This window comes from Micropterus salmoides, unplaced genomic scaffold (genome assembly GCF_014851395.1).
Source record: "Micropterus salmoides isolate LMB-PRFRI ecotype aquatic unplaced genomic scaffold, ASM1485139v1 Ms_hic_scaffold_11, whole genome shotgun sequence".
NCBI classification, from domain to species: domain Eukaryota; kingdom Metazoa; phylum Chordata; class Actinopteri; order Centrarchiformes; family Centrarchidae; genus Micropterus; species Micropterus salmoides.
The window spans coordinates 7,670,863-7,684,575 of record NW_024040152.1 but is presented as its reverse complement, the minus strand read 5'-3'; the positions used below and the strand labels follow the sequence as shown (position 1 = coordinate 7,684,575).

At 40.8% G+C, this 13,713-nt stretch overlaps 2 protein-coding genes across 2 annotated transcripts; one reads left to right on the top strand and one right to left on the bottom strand.

Moving 5' to 3' along the window:
* Positions 1–428: 428 nt before the first annotated feature.
* On the bottom strand, positions 429–3,400 carry LOC119897099 (G-protein-signaling modulator 2). The gene is made up of 5 exons (XM_038710662.1): positions 3,221–3,400; positions 2,249–2,795; positions 1,764–1,929; positions 1,269–1,516; positions 429–1,095 (listed from the first exon to the last, which is right to left on the bottom strand). Exons 2-5 carry the CDS (start codon positions 2,774–2,776, stop codon positions 955–957), a joined length of 1,083 nt encoding a protein of 360 aa, XP_038566590.1. The 5' UTR covers positions 2,777–2,795; positions 3,221–3,400; the 3' UTR covers positions 429–954.
* Positions 3,401–4,089: 689 nt separating this feature from the next.
* Positions 4,090–13,284, top strand: pbx2 (pre-B-cell leukemia homeobox 2). The gene is made up of 8 exons (XM_038710661.1): positions 4,090–4,410; positions 5,075–5,148; positions 6,238–6,482; positions 7,153–7,343; positions 7,937–8,072; positions 9,429–9,570; positions 10,250–10,344; positions 12,493–13,284. The coding sequence occupies exons 1-8, from the start codon at positions 4,169–4,171 to the stop codon at positions 12,571–12,573; spliced, it is 1,206 nt and encodes a 401-aa protein (XP_038566589.1). The 5' UTR covers positions 4,090–4,168; the 3' UTR covers positions 12,574–13,284.
* Positions 13,285–13,713: the final 429 nt, after the last annotated feature.

Sequence of the window (13,713 nt, the reverse complement as noted above, 5' to 3'; positions counted from 1 at the left end):
GGTATGTAAATCAAAATTCAGGAACTTCGAGATAAACCCCGTATTCAGTCCATTAATTCTGTGAAAATGAACACCTTTATCTTTCCTTTATTTGTTCCCTAAATGTGACATCACTACCTTGTCTTTTTCTATGTGAATGTTTTGATTTATGTGCAATGGGGTGTTTTAAAAAGATTAGTTTGACAAGAAAAGTGTGTGGGAATGTGACCAAGCAAGGGAATAATGATTAATGATTAATAGCAGGTTTTACACCTCCTTGTGAGCACCACAGCTCAAATGCTTCCAGTTACAAGCTACTGTGTGTTTGCAAAAATAAAATAAATGCAAAAGAATGAAAGAATGCACATGCACTAATGATATCCTCACTAGAGCATGTGTTACAGCTCTGCAAGACATGATTTTGGACAAATTGAAAAAATGCAAATGCCTCAGATACACGTTTTTTTTATTTTCTGGAGGGAAATTATCCATATATAGTCAAGCACTGTGTGGCCTTGGAGCTATTATCTCTTCACCACCATTCATTATGTGTTTAATGTCTACTGTACAAATAAGGAGAAACAACAGAGACGAGTCGACTGCTTCCTCCACATTAACAACTGGAACACACACAAAATCATTCAACCACATCGCAGACACTCAATAAAAACTGAAAATTTGGTAAAATAAGGAAGCATATCTACTGATCCTATTTACTAGGAAAGAAAAACAGTACCTAACTAGCAGTAAACTTCACGATTTCATAAGAAACGTGCCTTGAGTCACATTAAAAGCCAGAAACATTAGCATTTCTGCTACAATCTCATCAGCTTTAACAGTGACTATCAAGAGATAGCAATTCTCAAAAACAAAGCTTCATCAAAGTCAACAAAAAACCCTGTTTTACCAGGAAATCAGACTAAAAAAGCTACAGTACTGGATGGTTCCCACTGTAGCAGTTTTTTGTTTTCCATCTCAGGTTTGGAGCATGCACGGTAATTCAGTCCTCTGCTCATCCATGCGTCCTCCCTGGACCCTCAGGAGCAGGGAGAAGAAATCATCATCATCCATGGGACCAGGAGCCCTGCTGCGCTGGTCCTCCAGCCTGCCCTGGGCCTGTGAGTTGGAGGTAAGTGGGTAAATGAATGACTCAAATTATGTCAAATAATTCTCCACTTAAGTTGGCAAGACACTGAGGCTTTGCTTCTAAGAAACATAGCTGATGACACCTCATGTCATGATAAATAATTAACAATCAATAATCTAATCAACTAGTTCAGATTGCTTACTTGTGTCGTGAGGATCATATTGTACAGATCCTCTTTGGGCACAGGCACAGGCACGGGTACAGGAACTGGCGCAGGCCTTTTCACAAAAGAGAGTTGCTTTATGCTGCCTCTGAAACTTCTGCCTTTTGGTTTTGTGGGTTGAGACCTTTCGAGCTGCGCCCTCTGGTCATCCAGTCGACGAGCTTGAGAGGTGGCCACCAGTTCAAAAAACTCCTCTTTCTGCAGTGAAGTCATGGAGGAAAAGACGACTGAGGAGAAATGAGAATTTAAGAGCTATGAAGGTCAGATTACAGGACATGTTAAGTGGTCAAGGAAAGACATAGAAACATGTAAGTTGCACAGGTTTCAAAACATTCTTGAGTCACAGGTAGTTTCATGTTATTTCATCTTGATCCACATGAGTCAGCATCACTACATGGAAACAAATGCAGCAGCTGCGTCACTTTCATCACTTAAACACTGAAACCAGAGTACAGCTTCTCAAAGCGCTCCCACCTCTGTTGGCTGGTTTGGTGGTGTTGGGCTCAGAATGGCACCTGCGCCTCCTCATCCCCCTCTCCAGCCTGAAGGAGCAGCGCTGGTCATTGAGCCGTCTCCCCTCCTGAAGGGTGCAGACCAGCTCGTACAGTGCTTCCGGGAAGTCAGGGGTTAAACGATGAGCCTGAGAAAAGGTAGGTAGGTGTCAGAAAAAAGGGAGGCAGGGAGGAAAGGTTTTCTCAGTAAGACCACAGCCTGTTTGTTGGCACAGCAAAAGAATTCGCTCGACTCCTACGTACTGCCACACATGCTGTAACAAAATGATACCTGCTGGTTTTCCACTGTGAGACTACTTTTCTTGTAGAGTAAATGGCGGGTGGTTGGTAAAGTCAAGAACATTACACTACTTTACATTACATTACTTTGTTCACTGAATGACCTGCTGTGTTACTATACTGGTAATCTCAAATTATATGCCAAAGTAAAATAACAGCAGCACAAACCTTTTTTGGATCCTCTTCTTGGCTTTTTGTTCCTTCAGGTTGTTGCTCAGAGGAATCTGACCTCTTAAAGTCCGCTTGAGGGTTATTTTGTGAAAACTTTTTATCCTCTATGTCACTGGGTTTCTCAGGTTTTTCATTATTCCTCATTCTCTCATGTGTCTGCCCCTCACTCTCACTTTGTCTATCATTCATGTTCTCAGTTTCCTCTTGTTTACCATCTTGTTTGTCCTTTACGTTCGCAACAACCTCTACTGTCTGGTCGTCCTCTGTGTTGGTTTGTTTTTTTGCCAGGCTCTGCTCTTCTAAACACATGTTACTCGCTACGTCTTCTTTATTTTTGTTCTCTGCTGTATGTTCCTCTTCCTTTTTCAGAGCTGACTCTCCTCTGCAGCTCTGTGCGATGACAACTGAACAGTCCACTGCCCCTCTTTCAATGACACCCTCAGTTATGTCTCCCTCTTCGGTGATGACGAGACGCTCTATCAGACCCTCTTCAGCCATTTCAACTTGGATCTCAGCGCAGTCCATTAATCTTGATGTCAAAACCCTGACAAGAACCAACAGGGGTTAGGTCAAAAACTTTGATGACCCCATTCTTAACACTTCTGAGAAAAATACTCAGCAAACAACACACATATCAACCCTGAAGTTACTTGAAATAGACACGAGGACTGCTACAGAGCAGCTGTGTCTTTTGCTTGCAGAGAAACACATGTGAAACCAGTTTGACAGGTTCTAGCATTTTGGCTACATTATGTTTAAGGTGGAAATCTAACAGTTAAGTCATATTGCTGTCAGCTGTGTGACAACAAAGGTGTGTGACAACATGTTCAGAGGAGATAACACCTTCTTGTTGCTGACTGATGACTTCTGTTGTATATTTTGCGTTTCACTGTAATTCTTGTTGACAGATCTCTTGTTATGCCACCAAAGGTACCTTTGTGTACCATACAGTAAATAAAAAATCCTTACCTTTGTGTTTTAAACTTTATGTCTTCAAAGCATCATCTCTTGAAGTTGCCACGTATGGAGCACAGCATTTTTGGCTTTTCAATATCTTTATGAAGGAAAAAAAAAGGCTAAAAGAGTTTCACATGTCGACGTGACACGCTCTCACCCGTTCTGTCTGCCTTGCTACCTTCTCTCTCCTCTCCTCTCTTCCTGTTCCTCTTACCACAGCCCACCCCTATTTATTTGGCCCACAAGTCATGTCATTTAGAAATATTACTGTCAAAAGCAGAAGACAGTTTATGCATTTGGTTAGGCTTAGTACATATAGGTATGGTCCGATTCAAAGGTTATTTATAAATGAAGATAAACTTAAAGCTGTCAGAGCAGCTGTAAGTAGCTGCTGCCTTAACTGCTGCTCATTTGATTATGACAGACCCAACTGCAACATGTTGAAACAGGCACACAGTTCTTCTCACTCTGTTGTGGTTTTGGCACACATCCTGTTGACTTGCTGCTAAAACGAGAAGTGGAGTTAGACAAGTGAGAGAAGTTGTCTGAGTGAGATTATCACGCTAAACCACAGAAATTAAAAAGAAGCTACTTTAATCTGAAGGTCTCTGTTGACTCTTGTAAATAAATAGGCTTAGCACTGTAGGACGGCACTACAGCACATAAACTCAATTTTATTTAGTTAGATCTTATTTGTTACACACACACACACACACACACACACACACACACACACACACACACACACACACACACACACACACATCTATCTGCTATTTAAAAATGCAGGGGTTGAACATGTTTTGTTCTTGTGGTTAGAAATTACCCAGCATTGTTGGCTTGAAAATTTTCCTGTCAATCGCTAGGGGACCCTGCTTTCTGCGATGCATTGGCTCAGGCTGTGCTGTAAGCCTGTGAGCACAGTTGGGCAGCAGTCGTCGCCACTGTGCGTCGCTGAAAATGTTGCAGCAGCAGCCTCTGACTGGCAACGGGCCTGCCAACGGCCGGGGACTCGGCATGAGTGGCCACCCCGGGATGCATGCCCTTAACTCGGCCCATCAAGCTTCCCAGCATCGGTCCGACGGAGGGGACTCTGGCCTCGAGGGCACAGAAAACGGACACGAACCCCGCAGAGACATTGGTGATATACTGCAGCAAATAATGACCATCACCGATCAAAGTTTGGACGAGGCACAAGCAAAGTTAGTGATAAGTTTATTTTTTGGGGTTATTGACGCTGCAGTTGCTTTCTGGTTAGCCGCTTTGTCGACCCCGACTCGCAGTGGCAAAGTTTCCTGAACTTCCATCTATTGTTTAGGTTATTTAGCAAGTAGCTGACTAATTACATAACGTAAGCTAACGAAAACAAAGTTGATTATGTTGTAACATGTTCGTATCCATTTGCTGTTACGTTAGCTCAATCTTATTGTTTATTTGCTGTCATTTACAAACATGTATTTGTTTTAGCAGCCTTGGTCTGAAACGTAGTGTTTGCCATTGTTAGCTTGCTAGGCTGGGTTAACCAAGGCTAACTAGCTACGGCTAAAATTGGAAGGTAACACGTACAGCTAATGCAACTAAACGTTTAAGCAATATTTTCCTGTGCGTTAAGACCTAACTGTATGATAAACAAATGAGCATATGACCGAACTTAGTTTACAAACAGCGTAACGTTACAAGTGAACAGCTGCCCCTTTAGCTCGTAGCTACTTAGAAGCTAACGTTTGCTAATTTAGCCGTGGAAAAGGTTAGTCAGTCACTTCATTTGTGTCTTTGTTTTGGTAAATTTGCAAGTAGTCACTCTGCCTTTGCTTACAGCTAGCATGTTATGCTAGCTACAAGTCACGCTCTTTTCTGTATCCACAGGAAACATGCGCTCAACTGTCACCGAATGAAACCTGCATTATTCAGCGTCCTGTGCGAGATAAAGGAAAAAACTGGTAACGTTATTTAGTGTGTGTTTCGATGTTGTCAGTATTAGCAACCATGAATTTCATTTTAAACCCGCCTTGTTGAATTTTGATGTGTAGTGAATTATTGGATTATTGCAGCGGTATTAGACTTGTGTTGACAGTGTGTCACCAGAAGCCAATAACATCATAAACAAGTATACACAAACATAACATTAATTTGACTCTGCTGTTCACTAACTCAGTATGAATACCTGCAATGTGAAAAAAAAAAAAACTACATGAAGATAATTAATTACACAGCTATTATGTAAAAATGCTATTTGGTATAAAAATAGAGACAAATGACAGCAGCTGGGCAAACACACATACAATTCCTACAGGGCAGTACAATACATGTTGCTGGTTAGATTGATAACTGTGCAGGACAAGAGTTAAGCACAGTTTACTCCTTGCAACAGTTTGTTTCAGAAAAACAACGTGTTGTGGGATATTTTCATTAATACTTTAAACCATCATTTTATTTTATTCTATTGCTCAAAGCAAGACATACATGTAAAAGCTGATTCCCTCAATACACTATTAAAAGTTATGATGACATTTGCTTTCAGTCCTGTGAAACTACCTGCACTGTGCTCCGAATAAGAATGTTCTGATGTGAGTAATAAATAAAAATTTAACTAAGTGATCACAAACTAAACAGTATAAAAGTGATGCACAAAACAATGTGGTGGCTCACAGAGTAATGACTTGTCCACCTCAGAACACAGTGCATCAGTGTTTCTATTGGCAGACTTAACAAAAGTCAGCTTTGACCAATGAGTTGCACCAAAACAGGACAGGCTTCAGTTGAAGTAAATGACAGGTGGAAGATTCGCAGGATAGGAGTGTAATGTGACTGTACCTCATCACATTTACTTTCTCTGTTGGTATTTATCCCACAAAAACAATATAATATTTATAATATTTTATATTTTTTACTCTGATATTTATATTTCTGTGTATACCACTATCTTTATTTATATTGCTTTTGCCTTTTGTGCGTTGTGTGCGACTGTGACAGAATTTCCCCTCGGGGATCAATAAAGTAGTTCTGATTCTGATTTGTCTTGTTGACAGGCCTCTCAATGAGGAACGCCCAGGAGGAAGAGCCTCAGGATCCTCAGCTGGTGCGTTTGGACAACATGCTGCTGGCGGAGGGTGTGGCGGGGCCAGAGAAGGGTGGAGGGGCTGCTGCTGCTGTGTCTGCTGCCACCAGCTCAGGAGGGATGTCGCCTGACAGCTCGCTTGAGCACTCCGACTACAAAAGCAAGTTGAGCCAGATTCGCAGTATCTACCACACTGAGCTGGAGAAGTATGAGCAGGTACCGTGTCGCAACAGGAGACGAGCGCTGACATTGCCCGTACACGCTTGCCTGTACTAAAGCTGCTCGCCAGAAGCGTAATCCATTGGCATGTTAGGTCTAGAGTTCAGTCACATAACTTTTCTTTGCCGAGGAATACACTTCTGTCCTTATGTTGCTGATCAAAAAACACTAAGTATACACTCCATATCTCTGTATGAGAAGAGGTATTTTAAAATGATTTTAGCAACACATATTCCAACCTCCACTAAAGCCCTATTGTATGCTGTTATTCAAAACACCATTCGAACCTGTTGGAAAATCCACCATTGTAAAGATACCCTTCTTTTCAGCAACATATAACAAATTATTTCTGCAACATGAATTAAAACCTAAAAAAGTGGCCTGTTCAACTTGCTGCACATGTAATATATAAATCAACCCGCTACATTAAATTTGTATAAAGTTATAATGCAATACCTGTTAGTAATTATGCTTTTACCTGATTATACATGCTTACTAACAAAAACAGGAATATTCAATGTTTTATTGTGATGTGACATTTTCTTCTCTACAGAACTTTTTTTTTTGAATGCCATGTCCTAAAATTCAACCCACATGAAATAATACACCTCGCATTAGTGCTTTGCACATTTCTGTCCTTCACTGGCTGCCCGTCTCCCCTACCCAGGCATGCACTGAGTTCACCACACATGTGATGAACCTGCTGAGGGAGCAGTCCCGTACACGGCCCGTGACTCCACGGGAGATTGAGCGCATGGTGGGCATCATCCACCGCAAGTTCAGCACGATCCAGACCCAGCTGAAGCAGAGCACTTGTGAGGCAGTCATGATCCTGAGGTCCCGTTTCCTTGATGCGAGGTAGGCATGTTGTTGTTGTTGTTTTCAAAAAGGAATATTGCACTGAGAGCCATATGAATAAATCTTTTGTGTATCAAGTTATCATACCTGTAGGCTTGCATTGTGGCTCTAAAACATCACAAAGGTTGCAACCCCACCTCAATTTAGAGGACAGTAGCTGTAGTCAGCATAGATTGTTAGCAGTTATAGTTTCCAATAGTAAATCAATACTCATCAATGCAAAAATTACATACTCATAAAAACTGACAAATATGTCAAAATGTACAGAGGGTCATTTAAAAAAAACCAAAACAATATATTTCCGAATTTGACAAATGAGAGTGAATATAATTGCTCTGGGCTAATAGCAGTGATGTGCAGCACATTGCTATATTGATGCCCCTTGTTGAAATTGTTCAGAAAACACATTCTGACATTTCATGTCAATTTGAACCTTTTTATACACATTTCATGTTAGAACGCAAACTAACTTTAGAGGAGCATATTTGACTAACTTAGTAGCCATTTAGACCTGTATGTGTGAGGAATGGCAATGGTTATTGTGTGTAAAATTTAATTAATAAAGTACTTGTCACCTTTTTGTGTCTCATCAGGCGCAAAAGGCGCAACTTCAGCAAACAGGCCACAGAGGTCCTGAATGAGTATTTCTACTCCCACTTGTCTAACCCTTACCCCAGTGAAGAAGCCAAAGAGGAACTCGCCAAACAGTGTGGAATCACCATGTCTCAGGTAAACCACTGGCTGTACTTTTAAGGAACGAGTTTTGCGTCCGTGCTTTGCCGTGCAGCCAACAACTGCATGCAAGTCGCATTTCCTCGTGGGTCTGTTTCAAGTAGGCTACTGTCTAAAAACTATATAATATTCTTTGTGTGGTTCATCAATGGTGATAAATGATCAGAAAGTCCTGCGAGGTGCGAACAAGTCGGCACAATAGCCGCGAAGCTGGGGCTCCGTCTCTTCACCACATATGACACATGTACACTAGGGCTGAACAATTAATTACATTTGCGAAATTATTGCGATGTGATAGAACTAGATTTTCTAATCGCAAAGGCTGCGATTACACTCTGGTCACATGACACCCAAGCGGAAAGCAGTCTGCAGACAAAGAATCAACTGTGCACATTACGCTGTACCTTGACTTATGTAATGGCCTGACAGAAGCTGACACAACAGAAACCTTTGTACCACACATGGAATGAAAGTAGCACCCACCACCCGCAGGTAACATGGTGGGTGATATTTTTTACAAATTATTGAGCCATCTGCCGCTTTGATGGACAGGAAAATGCACAACAGAAGCGTATTGTGGTGATCGACCAGTCAGCTCAGGAAAAATCTGTGAAACAGCCTTTCAAACCAAACTCACAAGTCGGAAAAAGGCCCAGTCTGTCCAGAGTTACAGCCTGGTTACAACCTAATGATATATATTTAATGCCATGACTTGACTCTCAAATGATCTTTATTATTATTACAAGAAAGAACAGTGTATGTGTAATATGTCTAATATTGTGTTGGTCGTACTATACAACAGTTTACTCCTTGTCTGTTTTGAATAATACAGAAGGAAAAGAGCTTAAAAATTAAGCGCATATTAAATCACAATCTCAATATTGGTTAAAAAAAAAGAAATTAGATTATTTTCCAAAATCATTCAGCCCTAATATACACAAGGGTTAGGGTTACAATTTTGGATTTAGTCACGCAATTTAAAAACCTTTTTATTAAAAGCTTCTTTCTTTTCAAATTTTTATTTACAGAATTATATGTTGATATTTATTTTGTAATAGACTATATATTAACTTACTGGGAGAAAACTGGTAGTTCTATCAGATGTGGAGCACCCCCATATCGCCAAAATGGTGCAATCCTCGTTTCATAACACCACTGCGAAGCTTTGACTGTGAGATTGACAGTCGAATCAGGCTCTGCCCATCGAAGCATTGAATCTTCGACTGTTCGGGGTCAACCCTACTTCTGTGTGTGTGTGAAAATCTGCCGCTCAGGGTTGATCTATTACTCTCCAAAATGTTGTAAATGTAAGAGTGTACACTGAGCCTTGTGTTGTGGAATTCTTTCTGCCAGGTCTCAAACTGGTTTGGCAATAAGAGGATCCGTTATAAGAAAAACATTGGCAAGTTCCAAGAAGAGGCCAACCTTTATGCCATGAAGACAGCCTTGGGGGCCAGACAGGGCGACGATTCCCCGCACACTCCCAACTCTACAGGTACCAAAAGACGATAAAAGCCACAGTGTGCACAACTTGTCTCCTTGAGACAGTGAAATATATTGTTTTCTGCCTCAGTTTGTCCCTGTTCCAGAACCTGTCAGGCTGTCTACCTGAACACAATGTATAACCTAAGGCTAGGGAAACTGAAAATGTTGTCAGGCATTGAGTTGGCACATATTATAAACAAAGACAAAGCAATCAAAACAGTAATGTCATTTTTGTTTACTGGTCTGCTGCACAATTATCCTTGCTGTAGTTTATACTTTTTTTTTTACATGGTTGTTTTTCATTAACTTGCCTACTCTGCTAGCCCCACTTTTCGTGCCACAGCCTAGTTTGCTACTTACTTGCATTAGCGGGGGAGCTAATGTATGAATCCTAATGTGACAGCTGGGGCAGTAAAATGCACAGGTCACAAAATGAGGCTTGACTTAACAGTGTAAGGAGTGTTTTAGCTCATGTTTTTGTTCCTTTGTAAAAGACATCCTTACTCTTCACATTCACAGTTAAAGGCAATATAATACACAATATAGAATTCCATGATGCCATTAATAGCAGTTTCATAGTGTTCCACCCTAAACTGCTACAACAACACTGACAGTTTATAGGACAGTTAGTGTCTATATGTAAAACAGTTAAGTACTGAGGCTGCTCTGCTGTTTTTGTGTTTTTGTAGGGTCTGGATCCTTCTCCCTGTCCGGGTCAGCTGACCTGTTCCTCGGGGTTCCACCTGTGAATGGCGAACAGTCTGCTTATCAAATGGGCATGCAGGTACTTTATCCCACATACACCTTCCTGTTGCCGCGAATACTCACTAGAGTGCCAAATGTGAATAATTTGGGTAGGCGGTATATCGGTATAAATTCAAAAGAGATATAAAATTAGACAATACTGTTTATACCGATATAATTTGATGATGAGTTAATGTGTTTCTGTAAAGTCCTGCCAGCATTTGCTCCTCTCTCTCTCCCTCATTGTGCAGCCCCGCCCCTCCCTCGTTGTCTGTGTGCAGCCGTCTACTCACAAACTCCCTAACAACATGGAGGGAAACACAGTGTCGGTGTCGACACTGCTGAAGACCTGGCTTGTAGAAAAAAAAAAAAAAAAACAACGGTTCAGTGTTTTCCACTCATACAATTTATTTTGGTGGGGTGCCCAGGTTAGGCGAAACATTGTAGAAAGAAACAGAGTTAATACGTTACAAGTCACGACACGGTGGATTTGTTAGCTACCACGTCGGTTTTGTTTTGAAAGGCTACATGCCTCCTCAACATGCGGCACAGCTGCTGCTGTGAACGGAATCGCGAGTGGAAAAGTCGAGAAGACAAGTTCTGTGTTTTTTTTCTGGCGACTTTATACAACATAGCTTACTACTGATGGAGCAAGTCACCAGAGCGAGGCACACTGATGTGTTTGCAGCATAGGTAACTTACGATAGGTTTGAGTGTGAAAAGAACTGAAGGAGGCAGATTCAAAAAGTGAGTGACATTTAAGATGGAGAATGAAGTATAATTAAAATGGTGAAATAAGAAATAAACCAAGTTAGTACAAACTGTAAAAACATGGTCGCTAAAAACTTTTGGTCTCTATCGCCCAGTCCTAGTATCTACATCTTCAGTAGAAACCATTATGCTTGGGACTGGGAGCCACAGACAGGCTACTGAAGTTGGAAAGTATCCAGAGACAGACTTACACATTGTTGGTTTTGGTCTTTGTGGACAATAAGAAACATTTGGAATTATTCTAGCCTTATCCTTAACAAAAAACAATTGGTTTTCCTTAATCAGGATTTCAGTTTTACTTTAACAACTCTTATTGTAGATATTTGACATTACTACAAACTAGGGCTGACCCCAAATAGTTGAGGATTCGATGCTTCAATGGGCGGAGCCTGGTTCGAGTGTCAATCTCGCAGTCGAAGCGTCACAGCAAAACAAGGATCATGCCATTTTGGCGATACGGGGGTGCTCAACGTCTGATTTTACATAGAATTACAAGTTTTCGCAGTTGTTGGCAGCACGGCAAAAACTCAGAGAGAGTGCACAATCGCCACGCACAAAAACACACATGACATGATTTGACAATCACTCGACTATAGGCAGGACTTGTAAATCCTTAGTTGGGGACAGCCCTATCATTTTCATTAATGATTAATCACTTGGTCTATAAAACTTTGCTTGAGTTGGGAATTTTCAACTCACGCGACGGACTTTGCGTTGCCTTCACGTCACTGGCACCGCCCCTTCGCGCCACCCGACAGGAAATCGCAGCTCTACGCATCTTTGCATTAACTTTGTATGTAAACTCTAACCCCCCCGAACGCTCTCTTTGCTCTGAAAGCACCTTCACAGTAGAGAAGCAGCTTGAAAAAAATTATTTTAACAATGAATGAATTACTCAAATATACATTGATTTACTTCCAGGCAGGCTTTGGTTTCAATTAATTTCAGTCAGCTATGAAAAGCAAAGTTTGTCAAAGTCAACATTGTCATCCCATGTAATGTAGTTCTTATAGGGGAATCTTCAGAAAACGCTGGTGATACGCTGTTAAAGTGCATTCAGGTAAAAGGTTGCTGTTGAACAACTTAGTTGTTAATACAAAAACAAACCACATTAATTTTGTCAGCACCCAGCTCTCAGGTCTTGCATGTCAATGATTCTTATGAGCATCTGAAATAAGAGTTGCTGTCAGCTGCATCCCATTGAACAACTTTTGGAATTTATTTTCACATGTGAACTGCCAAGAAAATATAAAATCAGTCCAAAACAAATTGAGATTGTGTAATTGGCAGTGATGTCAGTGGTTATGTGGTTAAAATCACAGATGATGTGCTGAAAAATAACACATGAAAAAAAGTACAATGCAGACATAAGTGTTGCCCTCTGACACCTTTTGTTGTGTTTCTTTCGATTTCTCAGGCTAACGGGAACTGGCAGGGTCGAAACTCGCCCCCATCTGGCACCTCGCCCCACAGCGATCACTCGGAAAACTCTGACTGATGCCCCTGCCCTTTGGCACAGAACGACAGCGACGGAAAGTTCGATGACAGAAAAGACAGAAAGAATGATATCACACTTCCACTTGGCTGCAGTTGTTTTTGTACGTCGTTTGTTTGGTTTGATTATTTTAAATGTACACTGTTTTTTTCCCCCCTTTTCTTACCACTCAGCGTTGGTCACTATTATGTTTGTATGGTTAGCTGAGTGCACAGAGGGTAGAGTGAAAGAGTGTGTGCGTGTGTGTGTTTGTCGTGTCGTGTCGTGTGCATGCAGGTGTGGTTTTATTATCGGGGTCTTTGGGTTTGTTTTCCACTACTTTTGACATGTTACTGAGGTGTTTGTGGTTGGGAAGGGGGGGAGGTTGGACTGCATTATCATTGTTTTTAGCACACTATATCATTATTATTAATATTATTGCTGTTTTATTATTAGTGCTACAGCTATTTTCATTTTAACAGCTCAGAAAGAGAGAATGCATTAAGTGAATGAGAGGGCAATAGAGAAAAATCCAAAGATTTTGTGTGTTTGTTTCTCTGTTTTGTTTGTTTTTTTTCTACCGGGCTTATGTGTCCCTGTACAATGAATGAGGCGTGCCTGAGTCCATATTAATGGTTTGAATGAGTATATCAACAGTGCTGTCTTTTTTTCTGTACAGTGAAACACCTGTATTCTCTCTACCTCTTTTACAATAAAGACTCTCTGTATTCACAACTAGGTGGTGATCGATCGAGATTTATGTAGAGTCAAGAGGTCATAATGAAAAAGCTTGAGGTATGTAGGCGTTGGGTTAGTTCACTCAACTCTCACCTTTTTAAATGTATCTATCTAGCCATGCAAATATGTCTTTTTTGACATATTTGCCTCTTTTTTCCCCAGTACAGTGGGGGAGAGTGGAATTTAAATTATGGTGCTCAATGCATTGAAATATTAAATTTAGAAGTATAGCATAGTGTTTCCAGTAATAATGGCGCAGTTACTCTGGATAATCAACAGATTTCAATGTTAATCTGTTTCACTGGAAGAACTTTTTATTTTGAAGAGGTAAATACAATGCAAACTTTGGGCAGCATGTTATTGTATTATCCAGTGTATTGGTACAAGGTTGAATCAACTGTGGGGAAACTGCCCAAAAGATTTTTT